General features: G+C 29.6%; 1 protein-coding gene across 1 annotated transcript; it reads right to left on the bottom strand.

Moving 5' to 3' along the window:
• Positions 1–856: 856 nt before the first annotated feature.
• LOC124495297 (uncharacterized) lies at positions 857–15,060 on the bottom strand. Its single transcript, XM_075729244.1, has 9 exons — positions 14,638–15,060; positions 13,234–14,296; positions 12,259–13,168; positions 5,104–7,758; positions 4,904–5,040; positions 4,418–4,849; positions 4,123–4,365; positions 3,639–4,060; positions 857–3,584 (listed from the first exon to the last, which is right to left on the bottom strand). The coding sequence occupies exons 3-9, from the start codon at positions 12,819–12,821 to the stop codon at positions 2,904–2,906; spliced, it is 5,133 nt and encodes a 1,710-aa protein (XP_075585359.1). The 5' UTR covers positions 12,822–13,168; positions 13,234–14,296; positions 14,638–15,060; the 3' UTR covers positions 857–2,903.
• Between the last annotated feature and the right edge of the window lie 533 nt (positions 15,061–15,593).

Raw genomic sequence — 15,593 nt, 5'->3', positions numbered from 1 at the left:
ATGGATAATGTTTCTCAAATATTTAAGCTCACTCTATATGAAGCAAGTAATCTCATTGAGACAATTTTTAGTCTGTTCGACAATGCTTATCGCTTGTTATATTAAAGCTGTACATATTATTGGTGAATTGATAATAGAGATGCTATTTTTGTTGTTCACAGCCGAATATCTCAAAATACACATACAACGGACCATTAAACTATTGTCATTGTGGATCATCTTTGCAAGTCGATATCGTATGTTACCACAATATTATTGGCGACAATATGTCATTGCATTCTCTCGTATTGGACGATTTAGAGTGGCAAGCAAACCATTTCTAATGCAAATAGAAATGGTGACCAAAATATCGTTCACTATGGCCATATTGTTCTATTGGCAACAATCTCAGATAAATATTTTCAATGGATTCATCACTTTAGTGTTTGTGTCAATGTTTTGTTTTCCACAGTTCCTCTATTTACGGTTAACCATGTTTCCTTACTATAATGAGTGTTTCTATAAATTAATGTTTTCATTGAATGCCCGTAAACAATTACGTATGCAACAATTACAAACCAATCGTAACATATCGAAACGTTCACAACGTGTTTATAAGATAATGGATCGTTTGAATCTACGAGAAATGATTATGCGTAATTTACAGACACAAATAGCTTGTAAAAATGAATTTGGTTTCTATTGTGGTCCTTTCTTTTTCATAACTAGAGCTAAATTTGCTGAAATGTTTATTGCAAATTTTGTTTTCGCTATTATGGTTTATAAAAAAATTTGTTTATATAACGTAAATTTAGATATTTTAAATAATTGAATTCAATATATATTCATGAATGATTCAGATATGGTGAAAAATGAATAAAATAAAATGTTTATTTATTTTTAATAATCAACCAAAAAAAAAAAAAAAAATTTCAAACATTCAAAGAGTAATACATAATGTATAGATATAGAATTTGTTGTGGTAAAACTGGTAGCAAAAAAAAAAAAAAAAGAAAAAACCGATAAAACACTCACTGAATAAATGAATTCAATTAAATTAAATTGGATTATAGTAGATAATCTGATAAAAGTATAATTATTTAGCACAAATACTTAAAACAGATATAATTAATAATTATATAAGTTGAATAAAAATACTAATAAAAATGATTGGATATAATTCAAAAGAAAATTATGATCATCATCATCATTATTTATAATAAATCGATGATCGATGCATCAATCAATTGATAAAACAACAATGACAAGCACAAACAAATAATGATCGAAAGCCAGAATCATAATGATGAGGAAGAAACAAAACAAAACAAAACAAAAAAAAACGATGACAATCAATAAATTTGTCCATTTAAATATTCGTTGTATAGGAAGATAGGCATAAAATTATCATTAAAAGTTAAATATGATGTGCATGGTTTGTGAGTATACATGTAATCACTGTACTGGTGAAGATAAGCAAAAAGAAAAAAAAACCAAAAACAGAAAAATTGTTTGACTCGTCAATAAAATTGTAATTTTTCAGAAAATATCTGGTGGGTGTGTATTTCTATTGTTTACATACGTCATATGTATGTGGGTGTATATGAAAGAGATGTATACGTAATAATAATTAATAATGAATAATAAGAGTATAACAACAAATCATGATCAATAACCAAAAAAAAAAAAAAAAAACAGAAAACAAAAAAAAACAAGATAAAAAGGAAGAACATGTTAACACATTATTTCTCATAGAATTAGAATGAGAAAAAAATTGAGAAAAATAAGTTGAAGAGAATAAAAAACCGAAAACACAAGCCTACTACTGATGATGGTATTTTTGTTAAATATATGTTTCACTTGTTTGGCACGACTTTTTCCATACTAATTTTGTCGTGATACATTGTTTGATTATACAAAAGAAAAATTAATATATAAAGAAAGTAATAGAAAAAAAAATGAATCAAAATCAGAAAATAATTAACATCCTAGAATATTGTTATGTCATCATAGGAGATTCATATTGATTATTCAAAACAGGTTCCATTGAATTGTTTGTTCAATTGAAAAACTCGACTAGAGATAAAGAGAAAGAGAATGGTGAAAATCCATTTTTTTTCAATAGAAAACGATTCAATTAAAATCAAGAAGAATACTTTTGTGGATAAAATATGCAAATATGTCAAAGAAAAATGGCTCGAAAAAAAAATTTGACAAATTTAGTGCACACTATGGCCATTTTGATGTTTTTTGTGTGAGATAAACAAATTTATAATGACAAGATGTTTCGTTGATAATAAACAGCATTGATAAAGAAGAAGAATAAATTTTAAGATTGAAAGAAAAAAAAAGTTATTAAAAGAATTAAATGTATAGAAAAAAAACCAATAACAATGATAATAATGAGTTTGGGAATGCATCGATCCATTTGTGGATCGGTTCATAAATTGAAGACAAAATTGAAAAGGAAATGAAAAAAAGGAAAGCATTTTTTTCTGAACGGAAATACAACTTGAAAGAAAAAACAGATCATATTTAGATAGGAAAAAAAGACAGTATGTAAAATTCAATAAATTGTGTTTGAAATGTGCGAAAAGTGTCTCACATTGTCAATGAATATTTCTTCATTTACAATAATAAGAAATTCAAACAAACAAAAAAAAATTATGATAATAATAAAACAACAATTGATAACGACGATAGTTTAAGTAGATGGTATGGTTACTATATAATTTCTATAAATGCGAAAAAAAATTGCAGCAAATTGCCGATGATCACAATGATGATGAATGTTTTTTTGCCAATTATTGATATCATTTGTTGAGATGTGATGTAAATTTGTCGAACAAGACGAACCAAATATTCTGTATGAGTTTCAACAATTCTAGAAAAAAATAATAATTTGTCTTGGCATTATTGATATCTCACAATGACGGTTGTTGTTGTAGTTGAGTCGATTGAGATTGTTGTTGGAAATTGGGATTCAAGACCAACACATGATGATTATTCTTAGCTAATGTTACGATATTATTGTCTTTGGTCAATTTTAAACCACAACATCGTGATACTTTACAATATGGGCATTCATATTCGGCCAATAGGCGACCATCACGATTAAATACTACGACATGGAATTTATTACCATGTGAATCGCCAACAAATATATCACCAGCCGGTGATATATCAATACCATTAGGAAACGAAGTCAAACCTTCCATTCCAATTTTTCTAATGAAATCACCATTCGAATTGATGACAACGACACAATGACCTTTGAAATCGCAAATGTAATAATCATCTTCATAGATGGCTACATCGGAAGGTTCGCACATATAATTGCCACAATCACGCCATTCGATTAATGTGCCATTATCGATCGTAATGACATATATGGTTGGCGATACAGAATCTACGACAACTATATGGCCTCGATTATTGATAGCGATACCGGCTACAATATCGATATAACGAATCGGTATTTTTCGAACAAAACTTCCAGTTCGTGTGAATATTTGCATCCGAGAACGTTCCATTCCACGATCACATATTACATAATAGGGACTGTTAGTATTCGAACGGACAAAGCTTGGAGGAATCATCGCAATCTATTGAAATATATGGATTGTAATTAATACCAAAATGACATGATAAACGTTTACCTTTCTGGGATACCAAAGTTGACCTTCATCTTTTCCAGGATTTCCGAACATTTGTTTGCAAACGCCATTTTTATCATAAACACATATACGATGATTGTTCGTATCTGCGATAATAATCTCATCGCTTATTCCCAAACAGAATCCATGTGGCGATGAAAATTGTGATTTCAACTGACCAAGACTACCAAATTTATGGACAATCTGCATGATCTGATGGCTTTTCCCTTGACCAGTTGTATGAGAAGCAGAAGGATGTCCTGTAGGCGATTTGATGGTCAAAGGAGATAGTGATAAAACATTATTGTTGTTGGAAGCTGAAGCCGATCCGTTTCCATTGCCAAGCGTAGACATTGTGGCCATAGCTGATGCTGAACGGCCAAACATCAATGATTGATGATTGATGGCAGCAGCACCATGGGGACCTTCACAAAGTAAATGAATTGATTAAAAATTAATAAGCTTATCATCGATAAGATTGCTTTACCAGAATTAAGTTTGGCTAATTGATTCAAATTTTTCAGGCATGCATCAGTCAAAATCAAATCATTAGAACCAGTAGCGACAGCCGATGCAGAACCGGTCCCTCGATTTCCGCTCATGACCAATTGTCTTTGCTGTAAATCTGTCGATTTTCCAAACAAAGATGCTGTTGCATTCATTCCTGATACGTCTGGGCTTCGATTAGCTGAAAAGTAATCTATTGGACCACTTGATGGACTATATAAATCTATAAAGAAAGCGATTTTAGACAGTTGAAACGAATACGATTTGAAACAAACCTGTTGCCGAACTACTAAGGTCAGCATATGAATCCAAAATCAATGCACTAGCACATTGAGATTGTGGTGTATGAGGTGTAACAATTGAAGGTGAAGTAGCTAAGCCACCATTCCTTGCAGGAAACATTGGATTTGATGAACCAAATCCGGCCAGGGTGTTCGATGAAGAAGATGATGGATCACCGAAAATGTTTTTTACAAATTGATTGCAATCATCCATACGAAGAGGATGAGAGGCTTGTTGCGATACGGATGTTCTTCCAGCTAACAGCGATTGTGGTGAATTTAGTGTAGGAGAACCATTAGAATCAACCATATCGTAGAATGGACCAGTAGCGGAATTGGTCGTTGAACGGACTGTTGCAGGAAAGCTTGTATTGTTTACATTATTTGTCATAGTCATTTGGATCGGTTTATCAATGAGAATGTCCTCTGCAAAACATAAGAATTAAATTCAAATTGCATAAACGATAATTGAAAACAAACCCTTCTTTTTAGCTTTAGCAAAAGTGACCAATTTATGAAGCTCTTGGCTAGGACCAATTAAAAAGCTATCGCATTTAATGTGTTCAGCATTGGAGATATGACAAGCAATATTTCGATGACCATCGAATAATAATTGGCTAATAATCAAAGAAAAAATTCATCATATTAATAATCCCCTTGACTATAAAACCTGGCCATACCTAATAATTAAACGATATAATGTTTGTCGTTCACAGAATTGTTCCTCTTGTTGTTGAGATTGATCCAATGGTGGATGAATACTTGGAGAATGGCCAACTGATGATGTTTGATGTTGTTGACCAGCAATTATATTTGATGGATTTGTCAATGTTTGATGTTGTTGTGGCAATGTCGATGCCGGTGACATATATTTTGACATCATGGACATTTGTTTATTTGCTGCTGACTGGGGGATAGGAAATTTTGCCATCGACGTTTGATTACGAAGTTGTTGTTGTTGTTGAGGTTGCTGATGTTGTTGCAATTCGTTTCCTTCCAACATGGTCATTGTGAAGCATTGATTCTGCAGCTGGACACTCGGATCATTGTCTGGATATTGTTTTAAAATCGATGTTGGTTGTTGATTAGTGGATTGTATTTGTGGTTGTGGTTGACTAGTAAAATGATCGGTTATTACTGTAGCAGATTCGACTGAAGAAACATTATCATCAAATGATGAAAACAATGAAGTTATATTGAATTCATTGAAAAAATTATTGCTGCCACCATTTGATGATGAGCCATTCTGAATAGTTGAACTATTGGTATTATTGAAGCCAAAATTGGATGATTCATCAACAATTGGTTGTTGTGGTTGACGTTGAGGATTTCGATTGATTGCTGTACGATTTGTACTGTTCAAGGAATTAAAATCAAATCCAAATTGATTGGAAACATTCGATGTCGGTGACTCTTTTGATTGAGTCAAAATTTTATTGTTATTGTTAGTAAATTGAGACTGATGTTGTGGAGCTGATGGCGGTGGTGTTATAAGTTTAGGAAGTCCATCAACAAGATCATCTATCAATTGACATTGATTCATTTGCAGTAACATTGATAAAGCATTTTCATCGGTAGTAGATCCACTATTACCGATTGATACTGTCGCGAAATGGGCTGGTGACGGTGCCATTGAAGCCGATGATGATGAGACTGACCCAACTGGGAGAAATTTATTAGGCGATAATGATGATTCTGGTGATGCTGGACTTGTGTTGCTATTAAAAAGCATGTTGGAATTCTGTTCAACTAAGCCTAGTCCAGAATTTCCGTTTATCCCTACACTGCGGGAATATGAGTCAGAAAGAGATCCTACACCGCTCGAAGGCCCACTTGAAACTGATGCAGCACTTGAACTTGTATTACGTTCAACTTGAGTACTGCTATTAGTATTTGTCTGTGTTCCACTACCATTATTAATAATGGCCATCTTTATTGAACAATCGGATGGTGATTGATTTTGATAAATGGTAAATTTTCGCAATTGTTGCTGCTGAAACAAAGAAGGTTCGACCATTGTTGCCGATGAAGTTGTTGTATCGTTTGATTCGAATTCGTTTAGTTTAGTCAAAGTTGGGATTGGCGATTGAAATGATTGAAAACCATCCGTCACAGATTGATGTGATTGATTTTCAAAATATTTTATTGAAGCAGTTAATTGATTATTGTTGGAAGTAATCGTATCATTCGAAGGCGGAATGATAGATACAGTCGATGTTATTGCCGAACATTCATCATCATTATTCTCATCGCCATTAATATCATCATCATGATCAACATTGTCTTTGGAGTCAACATTCAATATAATTGCTTTATTGTAATTATTATTAGATGGCAATGTTGATGTTATGGTTTCATTGAATCGATTATGATCAAGAGGAGTAGGATGTTCAGATTGGGTAGATTGACGCTTACAATTATCAAGGTCCTTGAGAGCATTGTTGCCAGAATTATCATCATTATTCTGATGTTGATAATTGGTCCCATATTTTATTAGTATCATCAATAATGAATTCAATTGTCTCATCCATTGATTATACAATGATGTATGATCAGACGATAATGATTCGAATCTTTCGAAAAGTTTGGAAAATATTTGAAAAAATTTCAAACGATTACCCACAACTATATTATTAATGCCATCATCGTGGTGGTGGTCGGATTGATTTAATTTCATTAGGATCTCATATAAAATTCTCAACAAATGTTGCAAGATTGAATGGAATAATTGGTGCTGTTGTTGACAATTATTACTACTATTATAATTATGGCTAATTATGACATGGGAAGACAGTTTTTCTTGTTTTTGTGGCTTATGATGGTTGACAATGTTATTGTCGATCAAATCAATTGATGATGATTGTGGAGACAGCGATGAGAATGGGGATGGTGATGATTCGTCATTATCATTGCTACCACAAACTTTAAATCGCTCATCATTAGTAATCCAAAAGAGATGTGTACGTATCTCTCTTGCCAATTGTTGGCACAGATCTTTTTGTTCAGCATGTACGAATCTAGCTTCGATTGACATTAATAGTTCACAGAAATTATATAAATATGTCATTGCATCTCGATGTTGTAGCCATGTAGGTGATGAATCAATATAAATTTCATGATCGTTATCATTATCATCATCATCATCATCAGTATTAATAGATTGATGATGAATCGGCCAATAGACGAATATTTCATCTACAGACGTCATTGAATTTGATAATAATGTTTGATCAAGAATTTCTCGTACACGTAATGTGCATTGTTTTTCATGAAATGATTGTAAATATTGCTGTTTGAATCGTTCAAGCCAATTTTCATCAAATGTTTGTGGACAACTGGAGAAGAAAAAAAAAGAATTTATTAAAAAAAAACAACAATCTATGTCAGTGTGTACAACAACAAGGCAGCTATCTATCCTATAATTCCTTCTATGTCATTTCCTTTTCAAATGTAAAAAATTCCATGTAAAAAATCGATAATAAATAAAATGTCGCTGTAAACATTATGGACATTAATGAAAAAAAAGGATGACAGCTTAATAGAAAATTAAAGCAAATGCAAAAAAAAACAATTAAACAGAAATTCGGGTTCATAAACAACAAATACATTGTCTACTGGATTGGAAACAAGGAAAAGATTATTTCCTTTTTAATAATAACAAAATTTTCATGATGAACAAGTCTCCATAATGATCATAATCATGATGACGATGATAGTATTTCAGATAAACAAGATTTATTTTGTGTTATTTTATGATTATCATTTGGGATCCAATATGAGAAACAAAAACCTACGCATCTTTGAAGTAAAACAACTCTTGGATTCGACTAGCTGTTTGGCATGACCATTCGATATGTACATTAAAGTTGGTTATATTGTCAATAAACACCTACGCCATTATTGATACTAGGAATTTTGAAATGCCTAAAGAATAAACATTTCGAAATAGTTGAATAATATAAAAGTAATCTTGAAATTCACTTTCATTTATTCATGTATTTCATTATTAAACATACAACCAAGGCATAAATTCATTTAGGTTTTTATTTTTCGAATTCCAGATAGTAGAAAATTCTGGATGTTTTTCATTGGAAAATTTCAATAACAACTTTCTGTTTTTAGAGTCGATCGATCCAATGTCAAGGATTTTAGATTCCTAGCTAGATTTGAATAGCAATGAAACAAAAAATTCAATGTCATAATCATAATCAATCTACAATCATTGTTCTACTTTTGTTCATCTTTCCTGGTTTTTTATTCCGATTGTGTATCATTATGTAGGATAGGAACAAATGGAAAAGGCAACCTTCAAATTTATTCTCAAAGGTCGAGGCCAAGTAGTGGTAGTGCAGCGAATTTCAATGGCAACGAATTTCTAGTGATGACGAAAATCAAAGACCATAAATTCAGCCACAAAACTACATTCAAACATTTAGCAACAGACAAGGAAAGACAGCAACGGCATTGACGCCAATCGCCGGCGCACGAGTTTTCATTATTCTTTGTTCAAAATTTAGATTCTCTATAGTTATTCATTCTTTGATTCTGTTCTTCAGACAAAATATTCAAAATCTAGTTCAATGTTATGCCATTGAAATCGGTTAGTGGTAGTCGTAAATTGGGTGTTTTTGTTTGTTTGTTTGTTTGCTATATAATACATGACGCCCATACACCCACAAATAAAAAATAAACAAACACCAATAAGAACCACATCATCACTTTCCAGGGACCCGAGATTTATTTCTGGTTTTTTCATTATATTCCACTATTTCGTAATGGATGCGCTTACGCATAACTAAATTATATATAGCACATGACTCCCTGATGTTCGTTCGATTATTATTGACTATATGGATTGTATGGACCTTGAAACAATGAAAGGAACTTTCAGTGAAGTTTTTTTTCTTCATTTCATGTTTTCATTTTCAGTGTCAAGTTCATGACATATATTTTCTTGAAGCAGTAACCGTCTGAAATGTGGACAATAAAAAGAAAAGAAAAAGATGGCTGCTAGTAATCGTTACGAATTTCAATGAGCAGTAGGAACATAACAGTTGTTTGGTGATATGTGTTTTTTTATCGAACATTTTCTGAGATAACTTAGAAGAAAGTAATAGAATTTGACGTTTACAATGGATTGGATTCAGTTTGTAATGACATTCGTTTTTTTCTCATATATTTAATTTGATTGATCTTACGTGCGTCATCTACAATGATTAACCGACGTCACTAGGCGATTAAAAAATTCCTGAAATTTCATTGGAATTGTGGAAGAAATTTTATTGATAAATTTGCTAGAATCTACTAAACCCAATGATTTCATTATTGGTTCATTAAGAATTTTAAACGAACCTTAGCAACCGATCATTCATTCAAATAATCGAATTAGTTCACATGAACCAATGAGAGATCGAATAGATTTTTTTTCAACAACAAGATGAAAATATCCATGAAACGAATTTAGAATTCAAAGAAAAAAAAACAATGACAATTATAAGGAATATGATATGATATAGTGTTATATATAGAATGAATACTATACTATAGAGGCAATCATCATTTCTATTTATCATTCATGAATATCTTCATAACAAAAAATAGTACAATTCGATTCGACAATAATACTTATGATGATGATGATGTTGATCATGAAAATGACGATCTAATGACCTTCAAACATGAAAAAATTGAAATTTTCTTCAATTTTTGTTGCACTAAATTTTTTTTTCATGATATACGTTTGTTTAAAAAATAAATATATGGACAATCGATCATTCACAAATAATGAATGTTTGTCCATATAATTCATTCATAACATAATCATTATGTAAGGTATATGTATGTTGTACCAAACAACAAAAATACGCATAAACAATATTTTTCCTTGGCATTGAATTGCCCATACTCTCTCTCTCTCTCTCTCTCTCTCTCTGGTAAATACACATCATTAAGGAGCTATATGTGTATATTATAACGCATGGGCTTTCTTTTTCATAAATTCATTGAAAAAAAAAAATTTTGACATAATAAAAAAAAATCCGTTTACGATGTATATGGCCAAATTATTGAAAAAAAAACACTACAAATGAAATAATAATTGCCTTATCGATAACAGACGAAGGCAGAAAATTGAAAAAAAACTAATCTTTCATCAATAAATCAGATATTTTTTTTTCTATTTGAAATTGCATAATAAATAAATAAATAAATTCCATTGTATCATATTAAACCATTATTAGAAAGAAGAAAATTTTTTTTTGAATCAAAATCCAACTACAAAAACCAACAAACACCTGAACAACAGAAAAAAAACGAGCATCCTTTTTCTTTCTATTTTTATTGTTTTTTTGCTTCGTTTCAGTTTTCATTCTACTTTTTCATTCAATTTTTTTTCTGTTGTTTTTTCTTCTAATGGTTTCAGATTTCACACTTGAATTTTTTTTTCATTTTATTTACTATTAAAAAAACACTTGAACTTTTGATTCTTCTCTCTCTCTATCTATCTAGTGTGTAGCCACATCGTAAATGATACATTCATCCATTCATTCATTTTATGAATTGATGAAATGTCGTCAATGTCAACTCATGATGATGATGATTATCAATTACGAAATTTAATGCCGAAAGAAAACAAATATGAAAGAGAGAGAGAGAGAAAGAGATTTTCAGCAATAAATGATGCCATTATTTTCTTTAATATATTATAAAAGAAAAAACATTTCCAATTCATCATCATCTTTCAACTTTAATCATCTTACACGTATATATAATATAAAATATATAATATAATCAACGTCATCATCATTATACATTTACTATGGGTACCGTAATCAATCAATCATTCGATCGATCAATTTGAACAATCAATTTATCAATCAAAGAATGAATGATAATAATAATCCTAATCCTAACTAAATTTTATAAAGAGTACATATGTTATATCCGTACACACACACACACACACACAAAGTGTTGTTGTTGTTGTTGTCGTTTTAAATTTCTTGTTACAATGAAAAAAAAAACGAATGTAAAGACAAAAAAATTCAATTCAATATCAAAATATCAAACTCAACTAAATTAAATGATATTCTATGAATTCAAAAAAAAATTGGACATTCAAGAAAAAATAAATGTCTATATAAAGAAACCAAAGAAAGAAAAAAAAAATATATTTGAAACCGACAGACACTAGTATAGACAACAACAACAAAATAACACTGAATACAAATGTAAAGAGAAATTTTTTATTATTATTTTTTTCGGAGAAACTCAAATTGTGTTTTTCAACCATTTTGAAGGTCAATCATCAAAGTAATATATTACTATTAGTATATATTCAAAATCTAAATAACCAAACAATTGAATGGATGGATTCTCTCTCCATGTATATATGTGTGTGTGTTGTTAAACAAATGGCGTTTATATACGAAATGAACAAAAAAAAAAAACTTTACATCATTTTATGATGTGATGATTTTTAGTATTACAATGTAATAAACATAAAGACAGAAAAATTTTTAAATATTTTTTCCCACTATATATAATATATATACACATGTGTGATGTGTGATTTAATGACAACTAAAACTAATCAAAAAGTTTGTAAATATATACACATACAAAACAGGTATATATATATAGATGATGGAAAAACATTGAAAAAAAATCGTTATCAGTGTGAAATAATAATAATAATCATATATTTATAAAGCAAGAAACTTTCATTCATTAAGGAAGACTGAAAAAAGATGGATATAATTGAAATACTCTCATTTAAAAGCTACTTAGACATTAAAAATGTAACTGGTCAAAATGCAAGAAGAAAATTAACTTACATTTGATGTAATAATTTACGAATAAATAGATCATCAATCATGATTGTATAATTTTTATTCATAAATCGTTGTTGTTGTTGTTGTTGATGATGATTTTTTCTCATCAACATCATTGTCGTCGTCGTCGGCGTTGTTGTTGTTGTTGTTGTTGTTGTTGTCAAGGTGTTTTTGTTGTTTATTGTAGCCAATATTGAAATCGTGTCGTCGTCCTGATGATGTTTAACGTTTATATCACTACTATCAACAACAGCAATAACGGCATCATTATCGTTTTCATTATCATTTAAACATTTCAAATGATGATGATGATTCTTTTCATTGTCATCATCATCATTCATTAATAATTGACTAGTAGAAGTGTTGTTAATTTTATTCTTCATAATTGTTGTTGTTGTTGTTGTTGTTATTGTTGCACATTGTTTTTGTTGATGATCAGATTTTTGATTTTTTGTATCAAATATCTCGGTAACCACAGGTCCATTATTATTCACTAATTCGGCAGCTGATTTTATTGTTGTTTTGGTTGAATTTGAAAAATCCAATTCTAAACTAATTGTTTCCATTTCATCAAATACGTAATAATAATTTGTTACATTACATTAAGAATTATTATTATTTTTTTTTGGTACATTTAAGATTATATAAATTTTTTTTTCATATATAAATATTTATGTTGACTAAAGTATTTTCATCATTGAAAAAAAAAGATTGTAAAAATTAAAATAAATTGGTCATCAGAATCGATTTGTCCTAATAATAATAATAATAATAAAGAAAGAAAGAACAAAAATGTTGTTCGTTTTCAATTGAAATATACGTTTACATATAAAATGAGGTAAAGAAGATCAAGAGAAAAAATCAAAAAAAAAAAATTCAGATATATCTTAAGTAATAGATGGAGAAAGTAGATCTACAAACGAAAGAGAGAGAGAGAAACGTTTTAAGTTTTCAATTAAATTCATTTGAATAACTTACCTATATATTTATATCGGAAATTCAATCAGTACCATCATCATACACATGTGCATAGCAGAAAAATTGACAATTGATTGATTTGGTCAATTTTTTAAAATTGAAAGACCAATGCCAGGTGTATTTGTTGAATAATAAACAAAAACCCGTGAATACGATACGATATGATAATGGGTAAAAGGGGAAAAAAAGTCAACAAACATTTATAAACAACAAACAAATTATCAATAAAAAAACACACACAAATGTACACGATTGAGAATAACAACAACAACAAAAAAGAAAAGTGAGATGAAAAAAAAAAATTTTCAATTTGATTTGAAATTACAATGGGTCAATATAATGAAAACAAAAAAATTCCTATATTTTCAACAATATTGTTATGTGGCGGTGATAAAGTGAGAATGTTTTATGCGTTTTTTTTTGCAAGTATATAATGATTGTAAACATTAGATTATAGATTTTATATCGTAGAATTTGTTTGTAAAATATCAAAAAAAAAAAAAAAACAAAAAACAATAAAATGAAATGGAAAATATTAAAAACAGGAAAAAAAATTAAATAATTGATAAAATTATATAATAATTTGTCTAACAAAAAAAAAAAAAAAAAAATTAAAATTTTAAAACTGGCGTGGCAATTCGATTGATGAATGCAATATATGTCGTAATTTCATTGGTTGATCAGTTTTTATTTTCTTAGTTATAATAAATTTGTTTTAGGTACGTAAGGTAGGTAGGTAGATTGGTTGATTGGTTGAAAGCTGCAGCAGGTGTATTACGGATTTGGCATACATTTCCGACCGATTAATTTTTTTGATACATATATCAAATTAATATATGCTGACGTATTTCATTATGTTTGTTTTTTTTTGATTTCAAGCTATTTGTAGTTTGTCATTGTACAACATTGAAAACACACTATATTATTATCGCTGTCACATTCATACACACACACACACAAATAACATTCATTCATGATGAAGTAGAATTTTTTTTTTGCAAACAAACATCGCCAATAAAAAAAGGTATGATGTGCGCGTGAGAATCATTTATAATTGAATGATCTATGTATTGTATAAAGAAACAAAACAAAACAACAACAACAACAACAAAAAAATCATTAAAAAGTTTTCAAAATATTGTATTTTATAAGAAATAACAGAAGCATATAAACAAAAAAAATGACAATTGTCAAGACGAATTGTCGAATTTCGAAAATGCAAGTAAATGCTTTCTAATATTTTGTATTTGATTGCCAATACAAAAATCTGATTGATTATTGTTCATCATTTTTTTTCCTTTTTCTTACAACAAAAAAAAACAGATGAACAATTCAATTCAAAAATATTATTTCTGGTATTTGCATCTGTAAATGATCGTAATGATGTTATAAAATTAAGCTTACGTTACAATAATGATGATTGAAAAAGTTTTTTTTTTGGATAAAAACTATTCACATAAACACACACACACACACACGTAATGATGATGAGCATGATGATGATAAAAATAATAAACGATATATAATTCGAATTAGAAAACAAAAAAAAAAAATTTGATGACTTGTTGGACTGGTACAAAATAATACAATTCGATAGTGCAATTCGATGATCATCACAATGTATGAAATTTTTAAATTTAAATTTGAAAGAAATAAATTAGAATAGATTTTTTTTTAAACAAAATAAAACTAAAAAAAAATTCTGGCTACTGGTTTGAACATTCTTTGGTATTCAATCATCAATCATTATTTTGAAAAACGGCCGCGTCCACACACTAATATACACACACACACGCACATACATTATAACTCAACACACACACAGTACACGATTCAAAATCCAACTGACGGCAACCAATATCAAAAGACGTCGATGACGACAATAAACACGCATCCATAAATCGACAGAGTAAACAACAATCATGGAAAAACGCGCCAAATCGGATGGAAACACGTACATGTTTTTTGTGTGTGTATATTGAATCATTGAATACAAAACTGAAATTAGAGCCAATCTTTGAAGAATGTGTATGTGAAAGGCGTCAAAAACATGTAGCTGTATTTTTTTTTCTGTTGTAGTGGTACTTTATTTTGAGTTTGATCATCATTGTATCCAAGTTGGGAAACGAAGAAAAAGGATATATCCATTTAAAATTGATTTGAGTCGACTCTATTGATTAATGATGGATAATAACACATTTCAAGGATAATGAATTCCGAATCATTACGCCATCTTTTGATTGTTATTTAAAGTTTTTTCTTTAATTAAAAATTATGAAGTTTCCCGAATTTGTAAGAACAGTTTGTTCTCTCAAAATACTTGACGAATCGATTTTTTAGATATTTTTTGTTGCCATAAA

This window comes from Dermatophagoides farinae, chromosome 3, assembly GCF_024713945.1.
Source record: "Dermatophagoides farinae isolate YC_2012a chromosome 3, ASM2471394v1, whole genome shotgun sequence".
Lineage (NCBI taxonomy): Eukaryota > Metazoa > Arthropoda > Arachnida > Sarcoptiformes > Pyroglyphidae > Dermatophagoides > Dermatophagoides farinae.
Note: the sequence above shows the minus strand (reverse complement) of the source record. Positions and strands in the feature narration are given on the sequence as shown.